The sequence below is a fragment of the Periplaneta americana genome, chromosome 10, assembly GCF_040183065.1.
Source record: "Periplaneta americana isolate PAMFEO1 chromosome 10, P.americana_PAMFEO1_priV1, whole genome shotgun sequence".
In the NCBI taxonomy this organism is placed as follows: domain Eukaryota; kingdom Metazoa; phylum Arthropoda; class Insecta; order Blattodea; family Blattidae; genus Periplaneta; species Periplaneta americana.
Genome location: NC_091126.1, coordinates 44,509,003 through 44,526,206, shown reverse-complemented (window position 1 = coordinate 44,526,206; position 17,204 = coordinate 44,509,003). Strand labels below are relative to the sequence as shown.

Here is a 17,204-nt window from a genome sequence, read left to right as displayed (position 1 = left end):
AATGAAATACAGTATTGAATTAATCAACATTAAGTTCCGAATAGTTTTATCACCCGACTTTAATTATTTTAAATTGAACATGTAACATATAATTTCGATTGCATAATATTGTGTGCGTATTCAATTATGAATATACGCTGTTATAATTTACCACAAGAACACTACACCTTTACTGCATTTCTGACATGACGATTAATACATTGAAATTCAAGGAAGAGGGGAATATTTATAGTTCAGTTCAGGAAATACATTAAGCAAAATGTGTGTAATCCAAATTCTGTAGCTCTTAATATTGACTGGGATAAAGAAAATATTCTTGGTTTATTTGTAGAAAATCATAATTTTATGTAAATTTATTTCAGTACATTACAATATTTTTATTGAATATATCTCCAATGTCTCATATTTAAGTTTATTAATATTTCATACGAAATTCCTTGAAAGACTTTATCTAACAAAATGTAATCCAAAATAAGTGTCTTTGCAACAAAGTTACTAAACTTAAGTTTTACTACTTATGATGTACCCACACAAATGATATTAACAATGAAATTTTCTTTTTATATTTATCTCTAAAGAGGAGGGTATGTTTATATTCAAAATTTGATATAGAATATTCCATAACTCCTGAGATCATAACTTACAAGCTTACATTTTATTTTCAAATTAAGTATTTTCTTGTACCAGTTTAGATTTGTATATTTTATGAGATTTAAATAATTTATTAGAAAAAATTGTGTTACAGCAACATGCATGTCTGATTAGACTGGAGTAAGCTATTAGATTATACTAATTTGTAAAATATGATCTCTAAAAATTACTAATATTTCTTCAAAGTTATAAATAACCCTGTTAATGCAATAATAGCTTTGGTAGCACAGATATTAATGGAAAATGAATGTAAGTAATAAAATAGAATTAGAACTAACAATCAAAGAAATTAATAACTTAGGAATCTTCAGAAAAAAAAAATACCCATCACCAGATTAGATATATTAAAATCAGGTTTCAGTTGTACATATTTCATAACATGGAAAGTACCATGGATCAACTGCTACTTCAGATATACCGTAAACTGGGGTAAAGAGGATCACATGTGGTAAAGTGGATCATATGTGTATTGCTTAGATAAGTCAGCGCCACATGGATCACACATGCAAAGAAAACCATTTTTAGTGGCATTTATAGAAGAAAGGTTTTCTTTGCATGTGTGAGCCATGTGGTACTGACTTATCTAAGCAATACACACATGATCCACTTTACCACATGTGATCCTCTTTACCCCAGTTTACGGTACTTCATTTACAGTTTTGTATACTACTACTTTGAAGACAGTCGTGATGCCCTTCTCACAACATTAAATAATTTGCGAGCTTTAGTGGAAGATGCTGATGACGCAGATGAAGAGGACTCTGCACTCATATCAGCTATTGTGTCTTGCGAAATTTGTGACGTTTTGTCAGGTACTCTTCCAGGTCGAGGTGTGTACTTATATGGTCTCGACGATTTTGCAGAACTTTTCTCGTTGTGAGGGGTTTTAGGCCTTGTTACTGTATAGCTTGCATGTGCTTGATGCAAAGATGATGTTGAAACTGCTTTAGTCTTTGTTGCTCCTGGTGTTCCAGAAGACTTCTTTGGCGTTGCAGATAGAGGTCTTGAAGTGTTTTGCATTGCAGCTGGTTTCCTGAAGACGGTTGGAGTTACAGACGAAGACTTCTTAAAGACATTTTGTGTTCCTTGTGATTTCTTAGCTTGTTCTGGGGTTATGGCTAATCTCTTAATTTTTGATGGAGTACCACTGCTTTTCTTGATCTGTGCAGATTTCCTTGCATGAGGATTTGGCGTTGAATTGTTCAGTTCTGTCTGTTAAATGTAAAAATACTGTATTATTTAAAATTGCAAAACATATGCCATGCTTTTAACAACTGGGATGTTGTGAAAGAACTGAGGCAAACACGCAGTTTTAAGAAAATTAGAGATCATTTAAAGACTTATCACTAGAACCAGATTTCCATGCACTATCAAATCTTAAAACATGCATGCATTCATGCACTATCATATTGTTTAGTGTCGATTTTGTTATGCTATTATTTTTTATAATATGTTAATATTCTGTTCTTTAACTTTTTGTTAAATTTCACTGCTTGTGTACTTTGTGACCTGGTAGAGTGTAAGAGAAGGCCCTATGGCCTCAACTCGGCTAGTATTATTATTATTATTATTATTATTATTATTATTATTATTATTGACAAAACATGCACAATTAAGCTAAAAAAACAGTAAAAATATGCACTATTTGCATTATGTTACATATTTAGTTCATTTTAAAACAATGCACTACAGCTAATTTATGAAAATTTTCTTCACTTAAGCTCATGTGTATCTGAAGTACGTTCTTGAGCACAGAAAATTATCTTCCTACGACACAAGAAGTGATAGGTACATACTTAAGTGAAGAACGTTTGGACAAAGTGAAGTCGAATTTAAAGTTTTTTGCATTTCCGACTTTGCAGAATTATTCCTTAACCGCGCACCCTAAAATGCACAAGTACTTACGTCTTTATTACAACAATCACAATAAACATAAGCTTTTCCATAAATGCTTTCAAGTCATGTAGCTTGTTTATAATTAGCTTGTCTTTGCCTTGTAAGCTCAGGTTGAGAGATTTGAATTGCAAGGGCAAGTCGGACAGAAACAGTAAATCGCAAATCCAGTCTTCTTTTAAGATTTAAAAAGTATGTTCGAAGATGGAGCCCGAAATAGACAATTCAATGCCACATAATGAGAGGACATATGGTAAGCATTGCAAGTGGCCTGTACAGAACTCACAATCCTCAATTTGTAATGCAGCCTAATATTACGTTATGCGAAGATACATTACATAATTGAAATTTTATTCAGTTGTGTCAGTGAAGTTCAGTTACTGAATTTGAATTATAAACAACTCCAATATAGCTGATTAGTGGTGTACTGATTAGCATTTCATTTATATCAGGCCCGGCTCCTTAAGGTTGTAGCAAGTTTGCGCTACACCTGAAAAAAATTTACGGATATTTTGGTTTAAAATACAAGTTAAATTATTGTGGTCTAAGTACACGATTGGTATGATCAGCTGTAATAAGTTCTCATCCAACTAGAATCGTTTGTAGGAGCGCCATCGTTGACTTGACACAGCAAACAACTGTGTTTCTTATGAAGATTGGCTTTAACTTTGGTATCTCTTCGGGGCGAGGGAATGAAATGGATATTGTCCAGTGTGGATTTTTAAGTTATTGATAAACGAACAGGGAGGTAAACGAGCTTTGAAAAATGGAAACAGATGGCAGTAGCTCGAGTAACAATGAATGAGAGAGAGAGAGACAGAACATGCCTGTCCTGCGACTGCAGTTAGGCGCGAAAAGTTTTTTTTTTTTTTTTTTTTTTTTTTAAGAGGGTGAGCTTGTATTTTATTGGTGCTTTTGCTTTCCGTCAAGTTGGTTGAGAGCACGTGGTGGCGCGTAAGAAGTTGTTTTAATAAATTGTGTTATTTGTGCCAGTATATGCGTTGTTCTACTATATTAAATGGACCCCAGTTAAGATGAACACAATTCAGTCTTTAATAGGACGTCCGTTTTCATCGCACAGTTTAGAAGAAAAGTGTGAGATTAAGCGTCTTGGTAGACCGACTCCGTACCTTGAAATTTCGCAGTGCGTGAAAATTGAAAGCAGGTCGTTCAACAGAAAATTCAATTCTGACGCGTACGAGAAGTTTCAATGGTTATGTGGTTGTGAAAGAAGAAAATCTTTGTTCTGTTTTCCATGTGTTTTGTTCGGGGGAGAATAGGCGTGATCAAAGGACGGTGTTAGTGATATTCAGCGTCATCCGTTCATAAATGAAAGGAATACCCGGACAGAACTTTCAGTTATTTATGGCACTGAGGAGTTCAGAAAAATTTCAGGCTGTGTGTTTGTAATGAAATTTTTCAGAGACAACAATTTATGTTCAACTTTTGGCGAGTGTACAAAATTACTATAAATTTCACTAACAATCCCTATGACGACTTTAGAGGCTGAAAGATTTTTTTCCTACCTTCAAAAGAGTAAAAACATTTTTGAGGAGCACAATATCCGAAGATTGAATGTCGGCCCTTGCAATGCTGTCAATAGAACGTAACCTCATCTTGAGCATTGTTGACTTTGATAGATAGATAGATAGATAGATAGATAGATAGATAGATAGATAGATAGATAGATAGATAGATAGATAGATAGATAGATAGATAGATAGATAGATAGATAGATAGATAGATAGATAGATAGATAGATAGATAGATAGATAGATAGATAGATAGATAGATAGATAGATAGATAGATAGATAGATAGATAGATAGATAGATAGATAGATAGATAGATAGATAGATAGATAGATAGATAGATAGATAGATAGATAGATAGATAGATAGATAGATAGATAGATAGATAGATAGATAGATAGATAGATAGATAGATAGATAGATAGATAGATAGATAGATAGATAGATAGATAGATAGATAGATAGATAGATAGATAGATAGATAGATAGATAGATAGATAGATAGATAGATAGATAGATAGATAGATAGATAGATAGATAGATAGATAGATAGATAGATAGATAGATAGATAGATAGATAGATAGATAGATAGATAGATAGATAGATAGATAGATAGATAGATAGATAGATAGATAGATAGATAGATAGATAGATAGATAGATAGATAGATAGATAGATAGATAGATAGATAGATAGATAGATAGATAGATAGATAGATAGATAGATAGATAGATAGATAGATAGATAGATAGATAGATAGATAGATAGATAGATAGATAGATAGATAGATAGATAGATAGATAGATAGATAGATAGATAGATAGATAGATAGATAGATAGATAGATAGATAGATAGATAGATAGATAGATAGATAGATAGATAGATAGATAGATAGATATAGATATAGATATAGATAGATAGATAGATAGATATTAGCCTTAGGAAATACAATGATTTCATGGCATCGTGGCATCATGGCATCAGCGGGTCATCGAGCAGTTCTCAAGAAGTAAGGAGAGACGGGCCAGTTTTCTGTATAAATAGGAGAGTTTTTGCAAATTTTTATGACTGTAGCATGATAGGCCTAAGATTTTGTAGCAAGAAAGTAAAAGACCAAAATTTTGAAGCACCAGCCACTACTGATTTCTACTGGATGAAACTCAATGAACAGGCTGCGAGTTAGCATCTTTCAGTAAGTAATGCGTCATCCTGTTTCCCATAGTCCCATTTCATAATACGTCAACACTGGCCACTTCATTTACTTCAATTTTGCTCTGGCTAGTATCAAATCAAAATACGTATTAAGAAACGCACGTTTACATATGACCGAAGTGGTTAAATTTTATCAATTCTTTTATTCATTTACTCATCCATCCACCATTTCTATATATCGGTATTTATTTCAATTATGGAAGTATCTTTTATCCATATTTTCCAATCACCATTTTCATTCTTACAGAACAAAGAATTATATCTATACTTTATATTTATTACTATTACAACACCGATCAAAATAAATAGTCCCCTCAAATTACAAGAATTATTTGCACACGTGCCTTCTGAAAAATACACAACATAATATAACACAACGGCAATGTGACACATTTGCAATAAATTACAAAATAATATGTATTAATTTCGAAACGCAACTAATAAAAAATGATATTAAAAATACGTCCTCTCATCATTTAAACCTGTTGTGAAAGACGTCACACTCAGATAAACATAATCACCGCCTCATTTTCAATCAAATCATCACCAAATTCACCACAGAGTGATTAGTGATTATGGATACTCTGTTACGCAGTTCACTTCCCAGTGATAGTCCCTTCTATTCTGATGGTGTGGGCAATGAAATTTTCCAGTGTTCTTTAATAACTTTGCTTAATCTTCCTGCCATAAATTTGTTCAGGTCGTAAATTTTAAATTTAAGGTTTCTTCTGAGCGAAATCTCTCCTCATCTCACTTCATGCTGATTCAATGATGTTTGCTGACGAGACAAGAAGTATTTCATATTCAACAGATCTACCCAAGTCTTCAATAACCAGTCTCATACTCTGTAATATACGGAAAGAATTGACTGTTTCAACTAAGTGTACTCATTTTTGTACTCATTTACTCATTTTAAGTGATGTCGGTACTTTGAGTTGAGGTTTAATCATAAACTGTCTTTGTACTGCTCGTTGTTGGCACTTCCCTGGTTTTATTCCTCGTATAGATCGATTGTTCTGTATGACGAGATTGTCGGACGAAGTATTTAACATGTTAGCTTCATTAAGTATTTTTGACACATGTTGCGACCCACACCATTTTGACAGTCGCCATTCTTTCTGCACATAACAGCTGAACATCAACAATATTATTTTCTGTTCCTGCATGGACCAGTATTATTTGCCCACATTTTATTAATAGTGCAGTAGTTTTCATTATCACTTCAGTCTGTCTAGCTTAGACTGAACAGTTGCATTCATCTTGCACTTGTGCAGATTTCGTTTGTATATATACATATACACTACTGTTTGTGAAAAGTGCAACACCCAGAAAGAATGGCCCTAACGACTCCAAACTCGGGAGATTTGTAGAACAGTGTACCACGAATAATTGATTACGTTTCCAGAGATGTGTCACCAGCAAGGTCAGTGTTATGAATTGCTCAGTCAGTGCAGAGCTTCCAAACGAAGTGGAAACGTGAAAGCTAGTGCAGGTATGCCTCATCGACGTGAAAGGACACAATATTAGCACGTGAGTGAGTTCGAATGGGGCAGAATGGTTGGTCTCTGGGAAGCAGGTTTGTCATACCGTGACATTTCGGCTCTTACATGCTGCTACGACAATGATGCGTGTTTGGAACCAGTGGATAGAAGAGGGTCATACACCGAGACGAGCGGGTACTTGATCACATAATGTGACCACAGCACAGGATGACAGTCATCCAGTCCGCATGGCCGTGACGGACTCTACAGCTTCATCCGGTGTTGAGTCGACGTTGGAGTACTGCAACGAGTGTAGACCTGTCTGCGTCAACGATTCGGCGCCGTTTTTTGAGGGCTGGACTAGTGGCTTGCATGCCGTTGCGTCGGCTTCCATTGTCCAGAAACCACCAACTCCTCAGAGTGCAATGGGCACGTGACGCCGTCACTGGCGTGCTGAGTGGCAAAATGTAGTGTTTTCGGAAGATCCTCCTTCAACTTGTTCTACAATGATGGCCGCATACGTGTTAGACGCTACCGTGGTGGACGCAATCTGAGAGCCCGCATTGTTGAGCGGCATAGCGGACAAACGCGTAGTGTGATGGTTTGGGGCGCCATTGGATACAATATACCGTTTCGCCTCCTACCTATTCAGGACAATCTGAACAGCAATGGCTACATTAGGGAGGTTTTAGAGCCCAAGGTACTCTCCCTCCTTCAGGAAACTCCACACGTCATATTTCAGCAGAACAGTGCCCGGCCACATGTGGCGAGGATTGTGCAAGCCTTCTCCGAAGAACGACGGGTATCATTGCTTCCCTGGCCTGCACGTTCACCAGAAATATCGCCCATCGAACATGTCTGGGATATGGTTGGTCGGTAACTTGTTCGTCATGGTCCTCCAGCACCCACTCTTGATGCTTTGTGGACTCGCATACAAACTGCGTGGAGGGAGATTCCCGAGGATCATATCCAGGCCCTCTTTGATTCCATGCCTCGGCGCTTAGAGGCTCTGATTGCAGCGCATAGAGATTTCACAGAATACTGAAATCTCACGGTCACAGATCAGGTACAGTTCTGTAATTCTAATCATTTGTGTATTGTCATGTACCTAATCTGTGGTATCAATTTCATTTCAGTCACATGCATCCTTCTTGGTGTTGCAATTTACACAAACAGTGTATGATAAATACGTTGTGTGTGTCAATTTTATGGGTTTTAATAGTGGTGCTCCTATTTCAGTATGTCATCTCTATCGATGAGGATAAATTAATTTTATTTTTATGAACTGAAGCCTGTGTTACGAAGTCTGATTCAGGTACTGATGAATAAATTTGTCAAATCATTGTCTCCATCCATCATTGCTTTAATTTTGCGAATGGTATGTAATTTGTTTTGTTTATAAAGTGCATCGATTTTGTGTCATAGCTGCTTAAATGAATGTGTTGTAAACATCTAATTCTGTTTTCTGAGCGCCAGAGAACTCCCGTCTATTGCTTTTGGCACTTTACCTATATTACGAAGTTCACATTTTAGGGACAAGATAGTTTTTATGACATGCTCGTATTTGTTTCTCTTGTTTTGTCACACAGGGAAGCCACGCATTCGTAGGGCTGGGCAGTATTTGGAATACACGTATTTAAAATATATTTGTATTTGGTAAAGGCCATCCAAGCTTGTGACTTGTTTAGTGTCCAGACTAAAAATAATGTAAACTTTCCTAGGTGTATAGTAAATCAATGTTAATTGTTAATAATATATAAATATGTTAAAAGAGTAAATCAAATGCAAAATTGCAATCCTAATGGCATTTGAGTGTAAAAAATTGAAAATTTTATCTTTACATCAAATAAGCACCTATTTTTACCCAACTAGATTATAAGATAAACTGCATTTTTATGTGCAAAGTTATTGTAAAGTATAAATACTTGTACCTACACATGCGCTATTGCTGGAAATTTACCTCAGTAGAACAAATGAAATGCTGGTGTTAGTAGTGAAAAGATCAAGGAATATCCGATATTTAAAATTGAACATCTAGATAGAACTCGTGCTAGATTATTATTATTATTATTATTATTATTATTATTATTATTATTATTATGTTTATTTTTTGTTATAAATATCTTACCTTTCTTTTCTCTTGTATGTTTAATGTCTGGGATTGTAGCATGCACATGGCGTCATTGATACTGTTCATGGCTACTTCCAGTCGAGAGTAAATGCCACTTTTTTCAGATAAAGTAATCTTCTGTAGTGACGTGGATAATTTGCTTGTAGGACTGGTGGAGTTGAATGACAATTTTCTGTTTGAATCTCCAGCCACGGGACTTACAGACCATGTTGTCAATTCCTGAAAATTAGTTATGTTTATGAATACAGTGAAACTGGTTACAGTGATTAATAATTGCGAACTTTATGAATTAAAAATGTAAGGAACAGAATACATTAAAAAAATATGCGTGTTAGACAATTTCAAGCAAGACGTAGAATTAAATATAATGGTCTAAGTGAGTTTGAGTACTTCGGTTCATATCATTTTCACGCGTGAGAATTTATGAATCAAGATTATATGAGCTGTTCAGAGGAGAAGTGGTGTAAGTCAAAAATGGGTAATGAGGGTTAAAGTAAATATTCTGTAACATACAGCGCAATGTAGCAATTAATATTAAATTTATTTAAACTATTAGTAGTCAGTGGATAGCAAGAAGAACATATTTAATTGCTACTTTGCACTGTATTTTACAGAATTTTTACTTTAAACCTCATTACCCAATTTTAAGTTGCACCACTTTTGCTCTGAACAGCTCATATATTTAAAAGTAGCAGTATTCCTTTTTTCATGTGATCTGTATATTCAAGGCCGTCGCGTAAGATAGCATAATATTCAAACACTACACTTGGAACTTACATTGAATTCCAGTGAAAAAAGCTCAATTCCTTTTCCTTGGCGGTAATAGAACCTGGAAATGTTACTCATTGAGACACAGATGGACTTTTATTTTCGTAACCATTCTTTTTTTCAAATTTCAAGTGGTTAGTGAAGTATTTAAATATCGCATAAAAATCTATGGCTACTTGAGCCGTTTCCCTGTAATTATTATAGAATACAAAACTTACAATTCATCCAATTAGAATGAAATTAATTTGACATATGCAAGAGAGAGAGGATTTTTTTTAACTTCATCATTATTGGTCGAGTAGTTCTCAAGATAAAACAATTTAAATTAATAACCTATCAATTTTTGTAAAAAATAATTTTGTATTTACGAAGCATGATCAAGTAGGATTTATTTACTTTTTATTTTTTGTTTTAAGTGTAATAATTTAAGTATAAATATAATAGAGCTTTGAACTTCTTTCTCATGCTATCAAAACATACTTTTCTTTAAGCTTTATACTTAGAAACCGGTTTGAAAGTATGATCAATAGAGTTCTGATTTAATTCACGGAAACATTGGAAAAAGGCTAGCGGTACCAGTATACAGAGTATAGCCACAGTCTAGTATATACAGTCGCGAAGCTCAATACGTAGTAAATATGCAAACATTAGATAGTTGCTCGCCACTAGGATCGCTAATATCGCCTCATTACAGGCAATGCAAAATAGTACCGTCACAGTCTATTGTTTCTAGCACCCTCAAAACTCAAGCTTCGTGACTGTATATAGTAAACTGTGGTATAACTTAAGTTTGACGTAACGAGTTCTGAGCGGACACTCCCAACTAGAATATCAAAGCAACAGTCACCGCGTTTGTTTGAGCGAACATCACAGAAGCTTCTCGTTCGATTCATTCAAAATGTGTATTGTTTTTTATTGTAATAGTGATTAGTTCTGCTATGTAATAATATAAGTGTGCTTTTAACATGAATTGTATTTTATATATTTTTTTAAGTTCGTAAACCAGTGACTAATTTTGTTACACAACTTATACAAGTTAATATTTTTAATTTCTGAATTCATTTTCTGGTATGTGTAGTCAATCAGTGAATCAATGACCAGTTATACAGGGTGATTCATTATTACGTGTAAATACTTTGTGTGTGTAATGTAGAGGTGAAACTAAGACTAAAACGTTCTATACAACTTTTTCTCAAAACCTTTAATTCCAGAGTTAACGCCACTTTGCGTGGAACTTGCTCTCCCAAACAAAGAAGGGATAACACACCAAATGTAAACTAATCATCACTTTCGTACAGTGCATTTGGACTTCAATACAAAAACAACCAAAGTCACTAAACCCATATCCTCGGCAGTCCACTTATGCACTTTTTGTAAACTAAAACCAAACACAATAAAGATTGTAAAGCAATTTCTTCTAGACTTTACACATTTGCACAATTCTTAGTGTAATGCATGTTCAAAGTGCTGTCCCTCAACTTGAAGACATACCTGTGCTCGCCGCCTTAGTGATCTCTGAACGTTACACAGCCCGTTCAACTCATTACGAACAATTCCACACGCATGTTTAATTCGCTGTTTTAGTACTTCTATGTTAGGTACAGCAGAAGCATACACTAACGACTTCAGGAGTCCCCAAAAGTAGAAGTCCAGAAGGTTCATGTCCGGTGATCTGGCTGGCCAAGGAGTTGGCCGTGCGCGGCCTATCCATTGATCTGGATACGCAGCATTGAGATACGCCCTTACGTTGCTGCAGTAATGCGCAGGAGCATCATCGTGCATAAACCGTAAGTTCACTCGCGTTGCAAGAGGGATATTATGTAGCAGACCATGCAATTCGCGTTCCAAGAATACGCGGTAGATTTCCCCAGTCAAACGCAGAGGTAGAACTCGAGGTTCGAGTAACTGATTCCTCACAATACCACACCAAATGTGTGGGAGAACAGTAATGCCTATGCAGTTGCTACGACGTATGTGCCATCTACTAGAACTCTGGAATTAAAGGTTTAGAGAAAAAGTTGTATAGAACGTTTTAGTCTTAGTTTCACCTCTACAATACACACACGAAGTATTTACACGTATACAGGGTGGAAGTGAAATAACTTTGTAGATTTTCAGAGCGAATAGCTCATGTTGTAACAAAAAAAGAAACTGTAGTATCATATTGGCGAAAAGTTGTTAGTTATTTTTTTTTCAAATGTTTAACACCCTCTTATTCGGTAACTATTGCGAGTAGGATCGTGATTTTTGTCCATATCGTTAGATAATATAATAAAGAATAATTCATCCCTCTGACATTCAATTACGTAGACGGTTTTCGTGTAAATTTGATTTAAAAGTCACTGAACGATGCAACCAGATTGTAACGTTCTAGCCAGAGACGGAGGTGCGAGGTAGTTCACGTACGGAGAAGATCTGGGTACGTTGACTTCTTATATCTATATTACGAGAAGAAAGAGGGCTGTGTTAGCGGCGATGTTGCAAGACTGCCGAAACTTCCTACTTAATTTTCTAATTAACTGTGCATTTAATCACAAAACGTAGTACAGATTTTCTATTCATTTAAGTGTACCCTATCACCCCTTTCAGCCTGGAGGGTTATTTATTTCCACTCTATATATTTAGATAATATATTATTATCGTGGGTTAGGAAAATTCACGAATTCTTGTGCTCGGTCGATAATCATTGTAAAGTTGTCCAGAATATAATCATGTTTTTGAGACTTGTAGCGTAGACGAGTCATGCAGGGTAGGTAATGAAAATTTGCACTCTGAGCGTGTAGCAGGTTGGGAGGGTTGGAATGAATCACTACATTGTACCTAAACACGAGGCTCCTTAGCTGTCATCATCGCCTTAGTACCCTATCTGCTTTAATCAGAGAGATTTCATTATGTTATGTCGCTATTTTCTCTGAAAACAAATTCGTAACAGTTATCGACTTGTTTAAACAGAACGCTCGAGAAGTACCAGTATGCCAAAAAACAAAGTGCTTTACAACCTAATAGATTTTGCAAATGTATCAGGGATATTAAAATTTCTAAACTGTATGTATTAAAAACTACTTTGATGAGACTTTTACCGGAGGTTGACGATCTCTTTTAGGTTATAGTGGACATTCAGATTGCTGTTTTTTACTTGGTTATTTAGCGTCGATGAAATTGGTGATAGCTAGAGGATATTTTGCGAGATGAGGCCGAGGATTCGCCACAAATTACCTGATATTTGTCTTACGGTTGGCAAAACCTCGGGGAAAAACGCAATCAGATAATCAGCGCAAACGGGAATCGAACCAGCGCCCGATCGCAACTCCGGACCGGCAGGTAAGCCGGTTGAAACGACTGAGCTACGCCGGTGGCTCAGGTGGCTTTTAGGTAACTAGAATGGGGTTTGTCTACTTTGGAAATAATGAAAAAATTTACGTGGAATAGAATGATATAATGCAAATGTTCGATAGAAAAGCATCTGTTGGTATAATCGAACTTCACTGAATATTTTATAATTACTTATTCTTAGAATTACATGCACCTGAACACATCTACATTTTGCTCATCATTATTATTATTATTATTATTATTATTATTATTATTATTATTATTATTATTATTATTATTATTATTATTGCTGTAATACTGTTATTCCATTTTTTCCTGTATTCATGTTATTTTTATTTGATAACTTGTGTATTTTTGTACACTACTGCTTGAGTGGAAGAGAAGGCCTTATGACCTTAACTCTGCCAGTACCAGTAAAAATAAATCAAATAAATGAACAAATAATTTAAATTGTAGGAAAAGTTATCGTGGTATCAATCTTTATATCCAGTTTCCAGAGCCAAGTTTTGAATCTTTAATAGAATGTAAACTGCAGAACAAGCAAGATGCAAATGTTCCATTATAGTATCTACGCCACTCGCCAACATGACGTCACGCTAATATGATCTCTATGAACAACTAACCTTAACTCAGTACGCGCTGGGACAGAATACGGTCTCTAATGTTAAGTATAGGTTGCGCATTTCATTTGATCAGAGTTTTGGTAGAAGCATATTCTGGGTTATGAATGAACGGACGAAGTTTATTAGTTAACGAATTCATTGCGGGCGAATTCGACGTAATACCCATAAGGGAAAATGTTTCTGGAGTGGTTCCACGTTAATATAGTGAAACAGTACGCTAGTGTCATAAAATCATTGTCAAGAACATAACTTAGTGTTAGTCGTAATGAATGTTGTCGTTATCGAACATCCTCATACAATTATTAAAATAAATTTCAGTCACCCGAAAATTTCACGTTATGATAGGATGCAGGATCGCTACCTTAGCAGAGTCGTGTGACAAACAGCGATGACCGTGCCAATCCTTAAACTATTTTAAGTGCAAATCCGGCTTTCAGGTATTGCTCTCTGTGAAAAAGACTTTAATAATTTCAAGGCAAAATTGTTTCGGGGCCGGATATCGATCCCGGGACCTTTGGCTTAGCGCACCAACGCTCTACCGACTGAGCTACCCAGGAACTACACCCGTCTAATCAGCCCACTTAAAGTGTGTGGATATAAAGGAAAAATTGAGGCTGTGTCGAGTGTAGTTCCTCGGGAGCTCAGTCGGTAGAGCGTTGGTGCGCTAAGCCAAACGTCCCGTGATCGATACCCGGCCCGGAGCAATTTTTCCCTTTAAATTATTTTAAGTGCCACTTTTCACGTGGTGACGCTCTCCGAGATTAATTATATCGGACGTTATTCTTTATTCTACGCAATTTGTTTTCCTCTTGAGCAGATAATTCCTTCTTCTATTGCCATAAAAAGAGAAACTCTTTGTCAAATGTTCTGTATTGTCACATCTCACCGACAATACACCACTATATTTAATAGCAAGTTCAAACTCGTCATTAGTGTACTGAGTATGTTGCAATACGATCACAGAATTTATCGTTAAACAAGACAATTTTAATACACGTGAACTACTCAAACTGAATATCACAAACTGCTGAAAAAAGTGCACATACGTAAGATCACAAAAACAAAGAAATTATTATTATTATTTTAGTGGCTAGCGAAATGTTTTTGCAGACTTGCGGCACATTTCCAAATATTCTCGTAATATTGAATCTAAATTGCCTATATTTATTCTGAATAGATGTATTCCAATAATTCTTTACAATTGTGAATATCCAATTAGGGAATGCTGTAACATTCCGACATTGAATAAATCCCCAATTCTACGAGATCAATCAAGTGTAGGTTACAAGAAAAAAGTTTTCCAGGTATCAGACAAAGAACTTCCGGTAACATATTACAGTAGGGGAAGCTTCATATAAAAGACGAACGTGTGTTTCGGAGATAATAACAATATACTTGAGAATGAGTATTGTAAGAGTGTATAGATCGTATTATTTGATATGGAGTAAATACGTTTCAATAGGCCTACTTGGCTATCAACAATCACAGATATGTAGGCCTACCTGGCTCTTGTTAAAACATTCATTTGCATCATTCTAATTCTTATAATATTTTGTCCTGGTATTTAAGATTATTATTATTATTATTATTATTATTATTATTATTATTATTATTATTATTATATTATTTACCGAAGTAATTTGTTTATATTTTAGGTTTTCACGTTCATTGTGTTGTGATGATTTTATTTTGAGTTTGCAACAGAGCATTACTTTCTCAAACACTCCAAAAATACTTCTAGGTTAGGCATGGGATTAAGGGTGGAGAGGTATAGATGATAGAGTTCACTCCATTCACAATATTTCGGATGTAGCTGCTTGTGTTTACATCATCGGATAACTACATGAACGTGGCTTCTCTTCCGCTTAGGGATGTGCAAAACTAATGCGGTATGCCATTGCATTAAACATTTAAAATAAAGTGAAATGCGCAATATAGACATTCGTATGGTTACTATGGCTTAGCAGTCAATTTTATGCTGTAGAGCGGCTATTTGGTCATGACGAGTCTGCCTATATTAGAATTAATACTATTACTACATAAACGTGAAGCTGATATGAGATGACAGTCTCTTAAAAGTGTACGCACGGTATTTTTAATCAGGTTCATTAAAAAAAATGTTCGCAGACATACGTGGATCCTAAGATTGCCAGCTGTGAAACTGCGTCAGTTTGAAAACTTGTCATTGGGTAATAATTCGTACAATTACTTGCAAGTTTTACCTGTTATTTTAACCCTGGGTTACTCAGGTTATAAATATTCTCACTATTGCTCAGGTGGGGTTTCACAAACCCCATTTTAAATAACTAATATATTTTTCCGCAAGTTTCAGAAATCAGATAAACGCAATTAAATATACTATTCTTAGTTCACTTAAACAATTTCTTAAGTGAACTCTTCTGGATGTGATTGAAAAGTATACAGATGCACAGAGTACACACTAGCTCCATCTCTTAGATTTTCGTTGAAATATACGCACCGGGGTTTACCGCACCCCACCTGAGTAATGCAGGGTTAAATAAGATATATCTCTCTATGCCGCGTTTGTGTGTTTTGAAATTCGATAACTTGGTCGCACTGCATTTTCAACTAATAGTGATTGTGGGTCGGCTTTTCTATTAAAGTATATTTTTTTGGTAGATCTTTGGAACTTTCTAGTTCACCCTGCACAAAAATATATTTAAATAATTCATTGCTTCGCATACAGTAACTATTTTATTAATATAGGCTAAACCATTTCTAACAATCCCATTTTAAACTCTTGCCTAAAATTTATGTCTGTCAAAATCATTCTTATGTTCAAGATCGATATACCGTCTAATGTTTTATGTAAATTTCAACTTATCAGTTGAGTCATTGAATTTCACTTCCTTCATAATAAGTAATAACAAAATATACATCTTGATTACACAACTTTTAACACTATATCACTTCGGAAAAGTATTATTTATTTTTCTTGTGTTAAATTTTATATTAAATTGTTAACATGTTTCAGCCTGCTATTGGCCATCTTCAGAACACTACACAAACACACCCCCACAGGAAACAAAACAAAAGGCGCCAAGACCAGCAACAACCAGTTCTGATGATGGCCAATAGCAGGCTGAAACATGTTAACAAGGTAATATAAAATTTAACACAAGAAAGACATAATATGTTTTCTGATGTAAAACAAAATACTCCCGTTCCCATGCTTCTCGAAATTAAAACGAAACGTATAATTTATTCGTCATATTCAACCACTTTGCACACACCTAATTCGAACGATACGGTACCAGGTTCAATCTTTGCTTATTGTACGTACAGCCTTAGAGGTACAACGAAACAAAACTAATTTTATTACTTCAACTAGTCGCTCTCTTGTAAACCAGGTCGCTCGTCCCCTGATCATGCGCACTGCCTCCTTTCTGGGACGTACAGTGTCTGTGCGACAAAACTTTTTCCTAAGACAGTACACGTAAACAATATTTGTAGAGGGAGAAAGAAGGGCTGGTGTAAGCAGTACGTCCACGGAACTATATTGTCCATGCCTGTTCTAGGTCTTCTGCGTACAAAATAATGTATTAAATACAATCAAGA

General features: G+C 35.3%; 1 protein-coding gene across 1 annotated transcript in view; it reads right to left on the bottom strand.

Annotated features, from left to right (window-relative positions):
- Positions 1-1,300: 1,300 nt before the first annotated feature.
- The window catches only part of LOC138707279 (uncharacterized), a 31,420-nt gene continuing 15,516 nt past the window's right edge, over positions 1,301-17,204 (bottom strand). The window contains exons 4-5 of the mRNA XM_069836600.1: positions 8,899-9,120; positions 1,301-1,863 (exon numbers count right to left, since the gene is read on the bottom strand). Coding sequence (XP_069692701.1) covers positions 1,321-1,863; positions 8,899-9,120 — 765 coding nt within the window. The 3' untranslated portion in view covers positions 1,301-1,320. The remainder of the gene's footprint in view (positions 1,864-8,898; positions 9,121-17,204) is intronic.